We start from the raw sequence: 16405 nt of genomic DNA, 5'->3' as shown, positions 1-16405 counted from the left end.
ATAAAACAAAAGTTAAATGTCTCTAAGCTAAAGCAGTTTTACCTGAAAGTTGCCACCATAGTTGTAGAACAGATCATGGAAATTTCGCTCAGGATTTGGAATCTTTGGAATAATTATTATCCACAGCCTGTAAAATCAGATCAGATGGTTCACAGATCAGCAATTGAAAATTGAATGGGAAAGAAGTTGCTATACATTTTTCAACCACATATTTTTCATATATAAACAATTTGATATTTTTATAATATTGTGAAGGAACTGGGATGGTGATGACTGTAAACTGTTAGCTATTTTTCTCAAAGCATTATGCTTGCAACATTTCTAGGTGCTACATGAAAGGAATGCACAGATATAAAGCGAGAGTTAAAACTCTGTTGAGCCCAACTCCTCTTTGGTTAAGAAATATGTGTTTCTAGCTCAGTAGTGCAGTGCAACAATTTCCCTTACTGAAACAATCTGTATTTACTGCAGATAGCAGATTGTCCATGAGATTCTAATCTTGGAATGTACTAGAACTTAACATGGACACAAGTACTGCATCAGTAAACATACTGCTACTCCTGCTGTGGCCCATTGTTTGAGCTGCTGGGACTTGAGAACATCATTTTTTTATAATCCAGCCAGTAAATTTGGAATGCTGCCTATATTGACAGCTGTGTGAAAGTACTAGAAATCAGTAATGGTGGGTATCCATTTGTAACTGGTCAGATATCATTATTTGAAATGATACTTGCACGACGTAGCTGTAAATAAATTGCTTCTTCAATCATAACATGTTGGTAGACATTATAATGCAAAACTCAAAATTCTTTACCCTTAGAAAATATATTACATAATAATACAATGCAATGGAATGTATGAACAATGTGCAGTACTTACAATAGGATGTAAATAATATTTAATATACTATTACATGTAGATTCATTATACAACTACAGTAAATATTTCTAGGTTGTTGGTTTTGTGACAATTTACCCACTTGTGAAATAGTTAAGGCATATTGGGTGCAGGGGAATCCCCTAGCAGTTTACACCCCATCAACCTGTTCAGCTTAACTAACATATAGTTATTTCTCTATGAAGTAGTTTGGTAGACGATATGCACTGTACGGCTGTTCTTTCTAGACTACTTTAACCATGATTCAGTTTGCAGGAAACAAGACCTATGAATCTTTAGCCCCATTAGCGATAGTTGTTTCCCAGTGAAAAATGCTAGAGGCAGATTGTTTAGATTCCTTCAACTAATTATTGCATATGGTTATGTACACCTATGGTACTACAGGAAGGGTTAGGAGTTATCCTTAGAGACAATGCAATACCAGAACTAAAAATAAGGTATGCTTCTTTTACTTTGTAATATGAACCTTAACAAATTTCAGTGCAGTTCACCTCCCATCATTAACAAACTCAGTTACCAGGAGAAAAAAAGAAAGTTAATGTTAATATAGCAAATCCAAAGGGATTTTTGAATAGCAGGCTTGGAGTCACTATGCACATGACAGCGATGCATTTATAGATATGAATGTTAACATATTGACAGCTTGTGCATCATGTATTATAAGAGCCATAGAAATTAATACAAGACTGATTTATGCCATAATTTGTGTTAAGAGGTGGATAAGAATTTGGATACATATGAATTAATATATGGATGAACTCAAAATTCATTCAGTGGTGTGGGTAACAAAAATAAAATGTGATGCAAAGTCTTGCAAGGAATTATTATGGATATGATAAACAAAGAGATAAGAAACTTTCACACACTGATTCCTACCAAGTTTGAGTTCATCAAGGGCAGGTCATGCCTACACAACCTAGCTGACTTCTCTGTGATGTCAGCAAAACAGTGGAAAGTGAAAATGGTGCATACTGCCTACCTTGATCTGGCCAAAGCACTTGATACAATAAACCACTCGTGCATTGCAGACAAACTCACAAAATAGGTATAAACTCCTATGTTGCCCAGTGAATATCCAGCTGGCTCAAAGACAGGATCCAAAAAGTTAGGAAAATGGAGTCTACCTCCACAAAGAGGACAGGGGCTAGAAGAGTACCTCATGGCTTGGTGTTTGGGCCTCTCCCTTTGGTCATCTACTTCTTTGAAGTAAAAGCCAATGTCAAGGGCCACTGGCTGACCAAGTTTGAAAATGATTGCAAACAAGGCACAGTCACAGAATTCCCCAAAGATGCAAATATCTTCCAAGAAGGCCTGAATTAGGCTAGTTACTGGTGCCAATGCCACAGTGTGAACTCTGTGCTAAGAAATGCATAATGATATCCTTTGGTAAGATAGCTACAACTTCAAACTACCACACTGATAATACATTTCTAAGAGGAGACCCATTGGTCAGGAATTTGGAAATGAATGTAGACAGTAACTTGGCCTTTGATCATCATGTATCTGCAGTAGTAAAGAAATCATTCTATTTTGCACAACTCATAAGCAACTAGGTCCAAGAATGTCATTGTTCCATTGTATACTGTCCTCAGCAGACCAATCATTGAGTACAATGCCCAGTTCAGTATGCATCTGACTAGCCATATGCAACATCTAGGGCATCTAAAGGGGTTCCTCATAAAAAGAATACAGAGCCACCTCAAAATCCTTTCCCTATACTCTGTCTCCTATTGTCTTTGCCTGACCTATAATCCTCTGATCCTCTTCTTATGGGCCTGCTGCACATCCACAAAACAGATAACATCAGCATTACCTGATCTATGCACCTAAACCTTGTCTGCAATATAAATAGGATATCTTGGAGGGACAAGTATGTATCTCAGTTCCTACCCCTTCTCTGGATCAGGCATCTCATGCAGTGAAGCAGAGTTCTTTCCTAACACAATTCAAGCTTAGCATGGATCAGTGGATGGGGACCTGAAAATTTAGCCCTGGTATGGCACCTATGGTTCTAATTGACAAAAGTAGTCTGTGAGGGCTTGATCATCCATGCAGAAGCCTATACATACGCTTTTAAAATAACTCCAGGGCATCACACTTGTCAGATACACTTGGGAAGCATGTCTAGGCTTAAAAAGGCCCACTAGGTTTGTTGGCTGAGTAATTACCCATGAACCTATGAAACTATGCTTTATCATCTAAAAGGAGCTTATCAATACATATCAATCCAGCATAGGCGCATAACTAAGTATTTTTGTAATACTTGTGCTACAAATGTGTCCACTGGAGTTTTATGGAGGCAAAAAAAAACAAGAAATATTTTCTTTTTATTTTGTTATGAGTGCTCAAAGTACTTTACTGTGAAGGGAACATTTAATACAATAGCTCACAGAAACAGACCCAGAGAAAGCTAATCTATTTTATCACAATCAAAGTTAGTTGTATATGTGTATGTATGTTACTGTATTGTATACATGTGCGTGCACATGCACACACACACACACACACACACACACACACACACACACACACACACACACACACACACACACAGACACACACATACACACACACACATGTGTGTATATACCTTTTTCCTGTCATGAATACCTGGCTTTCATGGAGGGGTAGCAAAAACAACTTCTTCACCAGTGATCCTACCATTGGTTACATGGTCATTCAGTGTGGCAAGGAAACTCTTCTCTTCTTTTAGACATGTGAGAGGGCAACTCCCACCTTCGCCATGTCTAGCACCTCAGTAACTACTTACCATTACTGACGTCCATGATACAATCAGTGCATCTAAATCTGCATGGGCATGATCATCCAACATTATCATCCTGCAATGATGTTTTTCTTTACTTTCTTTTAATGTGGCACCACTAACGACTTCCCACAAAAGGGCATGTCATATGTCCTTAGGTACTCCAGGAAAAAGTAACATTATGCATCCCCCATAACAATAAATGTGCATGACTCACTGTCATCAACTTACAGGACGGATGCTGCATCTTTCAGAATGCTCAGCATAGAGAAAAACTCTTCTAGAAATCAGCTTCTCTCCTTTTCTGCAATGGCATGTATATTAACCACCACTTTCTAAAGGCAAAACAGTCCAAAACAAGCCTGTTAGCAGCTGATGGTGTTCTGTGAAAGAAAAGGCAATGCAGTAAATAAATCACGAACAAACCACCATGGATATCTAAAAACTCTTGAAATCCTTTATTAAAATTAACCTTTGATAAAAAGCAAATATTTGTAGCAAAATCCTTGTAGAAAAATATATACAAACACAAAAAGATGAACCATTCAGAATGGATAAGCACTTTCAGGATTTCCCTTCCTCAGATCTTGTTACAACTGAAAAAAAGAATTTCAAGAGTTTTTGGATGTCTATGGTGGTCCGTTCATGATTTATTCACTGCACTTTCTAAAGGCAGGCTTTTTGAAACTGATAACAGTTGCTAACACCTGGGTAGACCACATACAGGACCCCTATCGACCAGGTTGAAGGAAGACTGGTGGAGACTGTGTGGATCTATTATTACGGTAGGTACATAACTTTCATACCTCTCACAGTCATGCTGATCCTGTTCAGCCCACAGAACACACTCTCCAGCTACCTTCTTCTATGGCATAATGAACAAATCCCTCAAATAGCCAAGGCCCCCAGAGAAGGACCTAGGCCTTGTAATCACACCCAACTTCTGCTCTTTTATGAAGGTGTTCAGTGAAGCACATTTTGCAGCTGCACAAATATCATCTAAAGAAGCTTTTTCTAAGAACAACCTATGGTTTGGCCATAGCTCTAGTAGATGATATTTTAGGCTGAAATGGCGATGCCTTGTTGTATTTTTTTTAAAGTTATACAGCAGAGAGACTTGAAACATTCATGCCCATTCGTATATGGCATACAAAACAAGCAAGTGAGATTCTAATACTGATGTCTTTATCTGAGCTAACAGAATCCTGGTTGTCTATGCACATCCATACAATGTAATAAATATAAGCCCTCCTTTACTTAAATACTTTATATCAAATTTTGAAAGGTCAATGGCTTGGAAAAGATCCAAAACTGGGACTTTACACATGAGGTTTATAACTCGGAAATTCTTCATGTTGATGAAAAAGCAGCTTGAAAGAGTTTTCCATGAAAGATGCTTCAATTCTGCTTTAGAAACTGATGAGAAAAGAGAGAAACAGTTAGTTTTTCTAATACAAAATATACATCTCAAGGAGGAACAAGTTCTCTGAATGTAAATCTCACCAAAAGAGTTCAGAGAAAATCCTTATGCACTTTCAATAAATTCTGAGAGGAATTTTGGAGAACTTGGCAAGTGTTTGAAATAGCAGGCAATAGTGACATAACTAAGATTAGCACTGAAGATCTGCACAGTAAGTCCCAAGACTTCAGGAACAGCAGCCAAAAAGTAATTCAGCACCCTCTCAGGGGCTCAGGTAGCAAAACAAGTCCCCTTACTTTTGTTCATTTCTCTTATAGTGGGTTTCTAGGCAAAAGCAAGAATTTAGATGGCCCTCAGATGATTATTTGCATTCCTAACTAACAACAGAAGTGGAACATCCAAGTGGTGAAGCTTATGGCACAAAGGTCCAGGTGATGCTTGACAAGCAGGTGATTAAAAGAAGCCTAAAAAAATTCCTTCAGAAAATGAGGCCATAATAAAGAAAACCTCTTTTGATTGGGTAAAATCTGTCTATGAGAATGCCCTTGGGCTTGAATTGCTTTGCTGTCAGCAAGAAGTTGGACATCGGGGAACGGGAGGGAAAGCATGCAGGTGACTTGGCTACTGGTAAATTTGAGTGTTCTTTTGACACTAATCCAAAACAGGGATCAGGCAAAATAAGTTGCTACATTTAGTATTTCCCTGACAGGCAAGCAGGTCATGGCAATGATTCTCCTATTGGCTGAAGAATGTCCACATCACTGTCCAGCTTAGAGTTCGCTCATGTTGCATCAGCAAACAACAGCCTAGTCTGTTCCCTGGGAAGTTGGTGTTAGTAAAAATGACAGCAAGTACAGAAAGTGGCTACAGGGCAAAGCTCATTTTCATAGCATTATTGATTTTCAACACATAGGTTTTGAATGTGTCTTCCTTGCTTGTTGATGTACTACACCAATAACATGTTATTGGAATGCATGGGAATATTTCATGGAAAGGAATTCTGGAATATCTGCAGGGTAAGGAGAATAACCCTTATTTTCCAGCATGGTGATGTGTAGATGAATAGACTGGCCCAGTGTTGTGACCTTGCACTTTGGCCTACCCACTCTTGACAATTACCTCAACCAGAGGTCTGAGATATCCATGGTATCAGTCAACAAAGCAAGGGAATATGAAACAGACTTCCCATAGAAAGGTTGGAGTGGAAAACTCACCATCTAAGACACTTCCACTAAGGCTCAGAAATCCTGCCTTTGTTAAAAATCCAGTCAGAGCATTGGTTCCACTGAGTCTTTAAGGTCCACTGGAGGACTCGCATGTGATATCCTGTAAGGGGTACAAGATAAACTGAGGCTACCATGAGCCACAATGTCTCGAGATGCATGCCTGTCACATACCTCTCAACTGTGCAGATTTTCGCAGAATGTTCAGATTTTTGCTTCATATTTTTGGTGTGTTCCTTCTAAAATCTGTACTTTTCCGACAAATAGCTAAGGATTGAACTCATTGAATAATGACAAATATTTGAGTTTAGGACCGCACAGCCTTTAAAAAATTCATCCTAATGCAAAACCTATTATTCTGTAAAATTTCTAAGTTTGTAAGAGTAATGTTTAAAATTTGTCCCTATTTGTCCCCCCGTCATTTTAGGATTTGTGCAGATTTTTTTACTCAAAGAGGTTGAGTCAACACAAAACTAAACAAGAAAAAAATGGAATACTATGTTATAAATAGACATAATCTTTATCTGGGGAGACTGGCTGTGCAAAAATGAGGTGCATGGTAAGCAATCTAAAAAGATGAGACCCTGTAATGGTATCTATGATGTTGCATTTTTTACTGTATATATATATATATATATATATATATATATATATATATATATATATATAGATATATATATATATAGATATATATATATATAGATATATATATATAGATATATATATATATATGTAGATAAAGAAAATGAAAAAGGTACAGCATAATAATATTTTTTGTATTGTCTACTTATGTGTATTTGATACCTCTATGAATGTAACCTGAGTTTTATTACTATTCTCTATGAATGTAACCTGAGTTTTATTACTATTCTCTGTGAATGTAACCTGAGTTTTATTACTATTCTCTGTGAATGTAACCTGAGTTTTATTACTATTCTCTATGAATGTAACCTGAGTTTTATTACTATTCTCTTTGAATGTAACCTGAGTTTTATTACTATTCTCTATGAATGTAACCTGAGTTTTATTACTATTCTCTGTGAATGTAACCTGAGATTTATTACTATTCTCTATGAATGTAACCTGAGTTTTATTACTATTCTCTATGAATGTAACCTGAGTTTTATTACTATTCTCTATGAATGTAACCTGAGTTTTATTACTATTCTCTGTGAATGTAACCTGAGTTTTATTACTATTCTCTGTGAATGTAACCTGAGTTTTATTACTATTCTCTGTGAATGTAACCTGAGTTTTATTACTATTCTCTGTGAATGTAACCTGAGTTTTATTACTATTCTCTATGAATGTAACCTGAGTTTTATTACTATTCTCTATGAATGTAACCTGAGTTTTATTACTATTCTCTATGAATGTAACCTGAGTTTTATTACTATTCTCTGTGAATGTAACCTGAGTTTTATTACTATTCTCTGTGAATGTAACCTGAGTTTTATTACTATTCTCTGTGAATGTAACCTGAGTTTTATTACTATTCTCTATGAATGTAACCTGAGTTTTATTACTATTCTCTGTGAATGTAACCTGAGTTTTATTACTATTCTCTATGAATGTAACCTGAGTTTTATTACTATTCTCTGTGAATGTAACCTGAGTTTTATTACTATTCTCTATGAATGTAACCTGAGTTTTATTACTATTCTCTATGAATGTAACCTGAGTTTTATTACTATTCTCTATGAATGTAACCTGAGTTTTATTACTATTCTCTATGAATGTAACCTGAGTTTTATTACTATTCTCTATGAATGTAACCTGAGTTTTATTACTATTCTCTGTGAATGTAACCTGAGTTTTATTACTATTCTCTATGAATGTAACCTGAGTTTTATTACTATTCTCTATGAATGTAACCTGAGTTTTATTACTATTCTCTATGAATGTAACCTGAGTTTTATTACTATTCTCTGTGAATGTAACCTGAGTTTTATTACTATTCTCTATGAATGTAACCTGAGTTTTATTACTATTCTCTATGAATGTAACCTGAGTTTTATTACTATTCTCTATGAATGTAACCTGAGTTTTATTACTATTCTCTGTGAATGTAACCTGAGTTTTATTACTATTCTCTATGAATGTAACCTGAGTTTTATTACTATTCTCTGTGAATGTAACCTGAGTTTTATTACTATTCTTTAATGAATGTAACCTGAGTTTTATTACTATTCTCTGTGAATGTAACCTGAGTTTTATTACTATTCTCTATGAATGTAACCTGAGTTTTATTACTATTCTTTAATGAATGTAACCTGAGTTTTATTACTATTCTCTATGAATGTAACCTGAGTTGTATTACTATTCTCTATGAATGTAACCTGAGTTTTATTACTATTCTCTGTGAATGTAACCTGAGTTTTATTACTATTCTCTGTGAATGTAACCTGAGTTTTATTACTATTCTTTATGAATGTAACCTGAGTTTTATTACTATTCTCTATGAATGTAACCTGAGTTTTATTGCTATTCTCTATGAATGTAACCTGAGTTTTATTACTATTCTTTAATGAATGTAACCTGAGTTTTATTACTATTCTCTATGAATGTAACCTGAGTTTTATTACTATTCTCTGTGAATGTAACCTGAGTTTTATTACTATTCTCTGTGAATGTAACCTGAGTTTTATTACTATTCTCTTTGAATGTAACCTGAGTTTTATTACTATTCTCTGTGAATGTAACCTGAGTTTTATTACTATTCTGTATTAATGTAACCTAAGTTTTATTACTATTCTCTATGAATGTAACCTGAGTTTTATTACTATTCTCTATGAATGTAACCTGAGTTTTATTACTATTCTCTATGAATGTAACCTGAGTTTTATTACTATTCTCTGTGAATGTAACCTGAGTTTTATTACTATTCTCTATGAATGTAACCTGAGTTTTATTACTATTCTCTATGAATGTAACCTGAGTTTTATTACTATTCTCTGTGAATGTAACCTGAGTTTTATTACTATTCTCTATGAATGTAACCTGAGTTGTATTACTATTCTCTATGAATGTAACCTGAGTTTTATTACTATTCTCTATGAATGTAACCTGAGTTGTATTACTATTCTCTATGAATGTAACCTGAGTTTTATTACTATTCTCTGTGAATGTAACCTGAGTTTTATTACTATTCTCTATGAATGTAACCTGAGTTTTATTACTATTCTCTGTGAATGTAACCTGAGTTTTATTACTATTCTCTGTGAATGTATCCTGAGTTTTATTAGTATTCTTTGTGAATGTAACCTGAGTTTTATTACTATTCTCTGTGAATGTAACCTGAGTTTTATTACTATTCTCTGTGAATGTAACCTGAGTTTTATTACTATTCTCTATGAATGTAACCTGAGTTTTATTACTATTCTCTATGAATGTAACCTGAGTTTTATTACTATTCTCTGTGAATGTAACCTGAGTTTTATTACTATTCTCTATGAATGTAACCTGAGTTTTATTACTATTCTCTATGAATGTAACCTGAGTTTTATTACTATTCTCTATGAATGTAACCTGAGTTTTATTACTATTCTCTATGAATGTAACCTGAGTTTTATTACTATTCTCTATGAATGTAACCTGAGTTTTATTACTATTCTCTGTGAATGTAACCTGAGTTTTATTACTATTCTCTATGAATGTAACCTGAGTTTTATTACTATTCTCTATGAATGTAACCTGAGTTTTATTACTATTCTCTATGAATGTAACCTGAGTTTTATTACTATTCTCTGTGAATGTAACCTGAGTTTTATTACTATTCTCTGTGAATGTAACCTGAGTTTTATTACTATTCTCTGTGAATGTAACCTGAGTTTTATTACTATTCTCTATGAATGTAACCTGAGTTTTATTACTATTCTCTGTGAATGTAACCTGAGTTTTATTACTATTCTCTATGAATGTAACCTGAGTTTTATTACTATTCTCTGTGAATGTAACCTGAGTTTTATTACTATTCTCTATGAATGTAACCTGAGTTTTATTACTATTCTCTGTGAATGTAACCTGAGTTTTATTACTATTCTCTATGAATGTAACCTGAGTTTTATTACTATTCTCTATGAATGTAACCTGAGTTTTATTACTATTCTCTGTGAATGTAACCTGAGTTTTATTACTATTCTCTGTGAATGTAACCTGAGTTTTATTACTATTCTCTGTGAATGTAACCTGAGTTTTATTACTATTCTCTATGAATGTAACCTGAGTTTTATTACTATTCTCTATGAATGTAACCTGAGTTTTATTACTATTCTCTGTGAATGTAACCTGAGTTTTATTACTATTCTCTGTGAATGTAACCTGAGTTTTATTACTATTCTCTGTGAATGTAACCTGAGTTTTATTACTATTCTCTGTGAATGTAACCTGAGTTTTATTACTATTCTCTGTGAATGTAACCTGAGTTTTATTACTATTCTCTGTGAATGTAACCTGAGTTTTATTACTATTCTCTGTGAATGTAACCTGAGTTTTATTACTATTCTCTATGAATGTAACCTGAGTTTTATTACTATTCTCTGTGAATGTAACCTGAGTTTTATTACTATTCTCTGTGAATGTAACCTGAGTTTTATTACTATTCTCTATGAATGTAACCTGAGTTTTATTACTATTCTCTGTGAATGTAACCTGAGTTTTATTACTATTCTCTATGAATGTAACCTGAGTTTTATTACTATTCTCTATGAATGTAACCTGAGTTTTATTACTATTCTCTGTGAATGTAACCTGAGTTTTATTACTATTCTCTATGAATGTAACCTGAGTTTTATTACTATTCTCTATGAATGTAACCTGAGTTTTATTACTATTCTCTATGAATGTAACCTGAGTTTTATTACTATTCTCTATGAATGTAACCTGAGTTTTATTACTATTCTCTATGAATGTAACCTGAGTTTTATTACTATTCTCTATGAATGTAACCTGAGTTTTATTACTATTCTCTATGAATGTAACCTGAGTTTTATTACTATTCTCTGTGAATGTAACCTGAGTTTTATTACTATTCTCTATGAATGTAACCTGAGTTTTATTACTATTCTCTGTGAATGTAACCTGAGTTTTATTACTATTCTCTATGAATGTAACCTGAGTTTTATTACTATTCTCTGTGAATGTAACCTGAGTTTTATTACTATTCTTTAATGAATGTAACCTGAGTTTTATTACTATTCTCTATGAATGTAACCTGAGTTTTATTACTATTCTCTATGAATGTAACCTGAGTTTTATTACTATTCTCTGTGAATGTAACCTGAGTTTTATTACTATTCTCTATGAATGTAACCTGAGTTTTATTACTATTCTCTGTGAATGTAACCTGAGTTTTATTACTATTCTCTATGAATGTAACCTGAGTTTTATTACTATTCTCTGTGAATGTAACCTGAGTTTTATTACTATTCTCTATGAATGTAACCTGAGTTTTATTACTATTCTCTGTGAATGTAACCTGAGTTTTATTACTATTCTCTATGAATGTAACCTGAGTTTTATTACTATTCTCTATGAATGTAACCTGAGTTTTATTACTATTCTCTGTGAATGTAACCTGAGTTTTATTACTATTCTCTGTGAATGTAACCTGAGTTTTATTACTATTCTCTATGAATGTAACCTGAGTTTTATTACTATTCTCTATGAATGTAACCTGAGTTTTATTACTATTCTCTATGAATGTAACCTGAGTTTTATTACTATTCTCTGTGAATGTAACCTGAGTTTTATTACTATTCTCTGTGAATGTAACCTGAGTTTTATTACTATTCTCTATGAATGTAACCTGAGTTTTATTACTATTCTCTGTGAATGTAACCTGAGTTTTATTACTATTCTCTATGAATGTAACCTGAGTTTTATTACTATTCTCTGTGAATGTAACCTGAGTTTTATTACTATTCTCTGTGAATGTAACCTGAGTTTTATTACTATTCTCTATGAATGTAACCTGAGTTTTATTACTATTCTCTGTGAATGTAACCTGAGTTTTATTACTATTCTCTATGAATGTAACCTGAGTTTTATTACTATTCTCTATGAATGTAACCTGAGTTTTATTACTATTCTCTATGAATGTAACCTGAGTTTTATTACTATTCTCTATGAATGTAACCTGAGTTTTATTACTATTCTCTATGAATGTAACCTGAGTTTTATTACTATTCTCTATGAATGTAACCTGAGTTTTATTACTATTCTCTGTGAATGTAACCTGAGTTTTATTACTATTCTCTGTGAATGTAACCTGAGTTTTATTACTATTCTCTGTGAATGTAACCTGAGTTTTATTACTATTCTCTATGAATGTAACCTGAGTTTTATTACTATTCTCTATGAATGTAACCTGAGTTTTATTACTATTCTCTATGAATGTAACCTGAGTTTTATTACTATTCTCTATGAATGTAACCTGAGTTTTATTACTATTCTCTATGAATGTAACCTGAGTTTTATTACTATTCTCTATGAATGTAACCTGAGTTTTATTACTATTCTCTGTGAATGTAACCTGAGTTTTATTACTATTCTCTATGAATGTAACCTGAGTTTTATTACTATTCTCTGTGAATGTAACCTGAGTTTTATTACTATTCTCTGTGAATGTAACCTGAGTTTTATTACTATTCTCTGTGAATGTAACCTGAGTTTTATTACTATTCTCTGTGAATGTAACCTGAGTTTTATTACTATTCTCTATGAATGTAACCTGAGTTTTATTACTATTCTCTGTGAATGTAACCTGAGTTTTATTACTATTCTCTATGAATGTAACCTGAGTTTTATTACTATTCTCTATGAATGTAACCTGAGTTTTATTACTATTCTCTATGAATGTAACCTGAGTTTTATTACTATTCTCTATGAATGTAACCTGAGTTTTATTACTATTCTCTATGAATGTAACCTGAGTTTTATTACTATTCTCTGTGAATGTAACCTGAGTTTTATTACTATTCTCTGTGAATGTAACCTGAGTTTTATTACTATTCTCTGTGAATGTAACCTGAGTTTTATTACTATTCTCTGTGAATGTAACCTGAGTTTTATTACTATTCTCTGTGAATGTAACCTGAGTTTTATTACTATTCTCTGTGAATGTAACCTGAGTTTTATTACTATTCTCTGTGAATGTAACCTGAGTTTTATTACTATTCTCTATGAATGTAACCTGAGTTTTATTACTATTCTCTGTGAATGTAACCTGAGTTTTATTACTATTCTCTGTGAATGTAACCTGAGTTTTATTACTATTCTCTATGAATGTAACCTGAGTTTTATTACTATTCTCTGTGAATGTAACCTGAGTTTTATTACTATTCTCTATGAATGTAACCTGAGTTTTATTACTATTCTCTATGAATGTAACCTGAGTTTTATTACTATTCTCTATGAATGTAACCTGAGTTTTATTACTATTCTCTATGAATGTAACCTGAGTTTTATTACTATTCTCTATGAATGTAACCTGAGTTGTATTACTATTTTCTATGAATGTAACTTGAGTTTTATTACTATTCTCTGTGAATGTAACCTGAGTTGTATTACTATTCTCTATGAATGTAACCTGAGTTGTATTACTATTCTCTATGAATGTAACCTGAGTTTTATTAGTATTCTCTATGAATGTAACCTGAGTTTTATTACTATTCTCTATGAATGTAACCTGAGTTTTATTACTATTCTCTATGAATGTAACCTGAGTTTTATTACTATTCTCTGTGAATGTAACCTGAGTTGTATTACTATTCTCTATGAATGTAACCTGAGTTTTATTACTATTCTCTGTGAATGTAATCTGAGTTTTGTTACTATTCTTTAATGAATGTAAGCTGAGTTTTATTACTATTCTCTATGAATGTAACCTGAGTTTTATTACTATTCTCTATGAATGTAACCTGAGTTTTATTACTGTTCTCTGTGAATGTAACCTGAGTTGTATTACTATTCTCTATGAATGTAACCTGAGTTTTATTACTATTCTCTGTGAATGTAACCTGAGTTTTATTACTATTCTTTAATGAATGTAACCTGAGTTTTATTACTATTCTCTGTGAATGTAACCTGAGTTTTATTACTATTCTCTATGAATGTAACCTGAGTTTTATTACTATTCTTTAATGAATGTAACCTGAGTTTTATTACTATTCTCTATGAATGTAACCTGAGTTGTATTACTATTCTCTATGAATGTAACCTGAGTTTTATTACTATTCTCTGTGAATGTAACCTGAGTTTTATTACTATTCTCTGTGAATGTAACCTGAGTTTTATTACTATTCTCTATGAATGTAACCTGAGTTTTATTACTATTCTCTATGAATGTAACCTGAGTTTTATTGCTATTCTCTATGAATGTAACCTGAGTTTTATTACTATTCTTTAATGAATGTAACCTGAGTTTTATTACTATTCTCTATGAATGTAACCTGAGTTTTATTACTATTCTCTGTGAATGTAACCTGAGTTTTATTACTATTCTCTGTGAATGTAACCTGAGTTTTATTACTATTCTCTTTGAATGTAACCTGAGTTTTATTACTATTCTCTGTGAATGTAACCTGAGTTTTATTACTATTCTGTATTAATGTAACCTAAGTTTTATTACTATTCTCTATGAATGTAACCTGAGTTTTATTACTATTCTCTATGAATGTAACCTGAGTTTTATTAGTATTCTCTATGAATGTAACCTGAGTTTTATTACTATTCTCTATGAATGTAACCTGAGTTTTATTACTATTCTCTGTGAATGTAACCTGAGTTTTATTACTATTCTCTGTGAATGTAACCTGAGTTTTATTACTATTCTCTGTGAATGTAACCTGAGTTGTATTACTATTCTCTATGAATGTAACCTGAGTTTTATTACTATTCTCTATGAATGTAACCTGAGTTGTATTACTATTCTCTATGAATGTAACCTGAGTTTTATTACTATTCTCTGTGAATGTAACCTGAGTTTTATTACTATTCTCTATGAATGTAACCTGAGTTTTATTACTATTCTCTGTGAATGTAACCTGAGTTTTATTACTATTCTCTGTGAATGTATCCTGAGTTTTATTAGTATTCTTTGTGAATGTAACCTGAGTTTTATTACTATTCTCTGTGAATGTAACCTGAGTTTTATTACTATTCTCTGTGAATGTAACCTGAGTTTTATTACTATTTTCTATTAATGTAATCTGAGTTTTATTACTATTCTCTATGAATGTAACCTGAGTTTTATTACTATTCTCTATGAATGTAACCTGAGTTTTATTACTATTCTCTATGAATGTAACCTGAGTTTTATTACTATTCTCTGTGAATGTAACCTGAGTTTTATTACTATTCTCTATGAATGTAACCTGAGTTTTATTACTATTCTCTGTGAATGTAACCTGAGTTTTATTACTATTCTCTGTGAATGTAACCTGAGTTTTATTACTATTCTTTATGAATATAACCTGAGTTTTATTACTATTCTCTGTGAATGTAACCTGAGTTTTATTACTATTCTCTATGAATGTAACCTGAGTTTTATTTCTATTCTCTATGAATGTAACCTGAGTTTTATTACTATTCTCTGTGAATGTAACCTGAGTTTTATTACTATTCTCTGTGAATGTAACCTGAGTTTTATTACTATTCTCTGTGAATGTAACCTGAGTTTTATTACTATTCTCTATGAATGTAACCTGAGTTTTATTACTATTCTCTATGAATGTAACCTGAGTTTTATTACTATTCTCTATGAATGTAACCTGAGTTTTATTACTATTATCTTTATCAAAATCAATTTCATGTATTTCTGGAGCGTTTCTTCTCGGGTCTCCATTGAAAATGGGCCAAAACCCAGTTGGACTAACCCTTTTAACAAATGTCAATATATATATATATATATATATATATATATATGTATATATATATTTATATATATATATATATATATATATATATATATATATATATATATATATAGATATGTGTGTGTGTGTGTGTCTGTGTGTGTGTGTGGTATGCATGAATCTAAAACAGGCATTAGCATTTTTTTTGTGTTTGTTTTTTTATTAGTCCTAACACATGGCACCTCTG

General features: G+C 32.3%; 1 protein-coding gene across 3 annotated transcripts in view; it reads right to left on the bottom strand.

Moving 5' to 3' along the window:
• The window catches only part of LOC122789919 (cytokine receptor common subunit gamma-like), a 1562088-nt gene that overhangs the window by 114496 nt on the left and 1431187 nt on the right, over window positions 1-16405 (bottom strand). For all 3 annotated transcript variants that reach the window (XM_044057381.1, XM_044057379.1, XM_044057380.1), the window contains one exon: window positions 43-127. In XM_044057381.1, the coding sequence (XP_043913316.1) occupies window positions 43-127 (85 nt within the window). The remainder of the gene's footprint in view (window positions 1-42; window positions 128-16405) is intronic.

Source organism: Protopterus annectens, chromosome 15.part0, assembly GCF_019279795.1.
Source record: "Protopterus annectens isolate FY-2018-M chromosome 15.part0, PAN1.0, whole genome shotgun sequence".
Taxonomy (NCBI): domain Eukaryota; kingdom Metazoa; phylum Chordata; order Ceratodontiformes; family Protopteridae; genus Protopterus; species Protopterus annectens.
The sequence above is the reverse complement of the archived record's forward strand: the minus strand, read 5'-3'. Positions and strand labels throughout refer to the sequence as shown.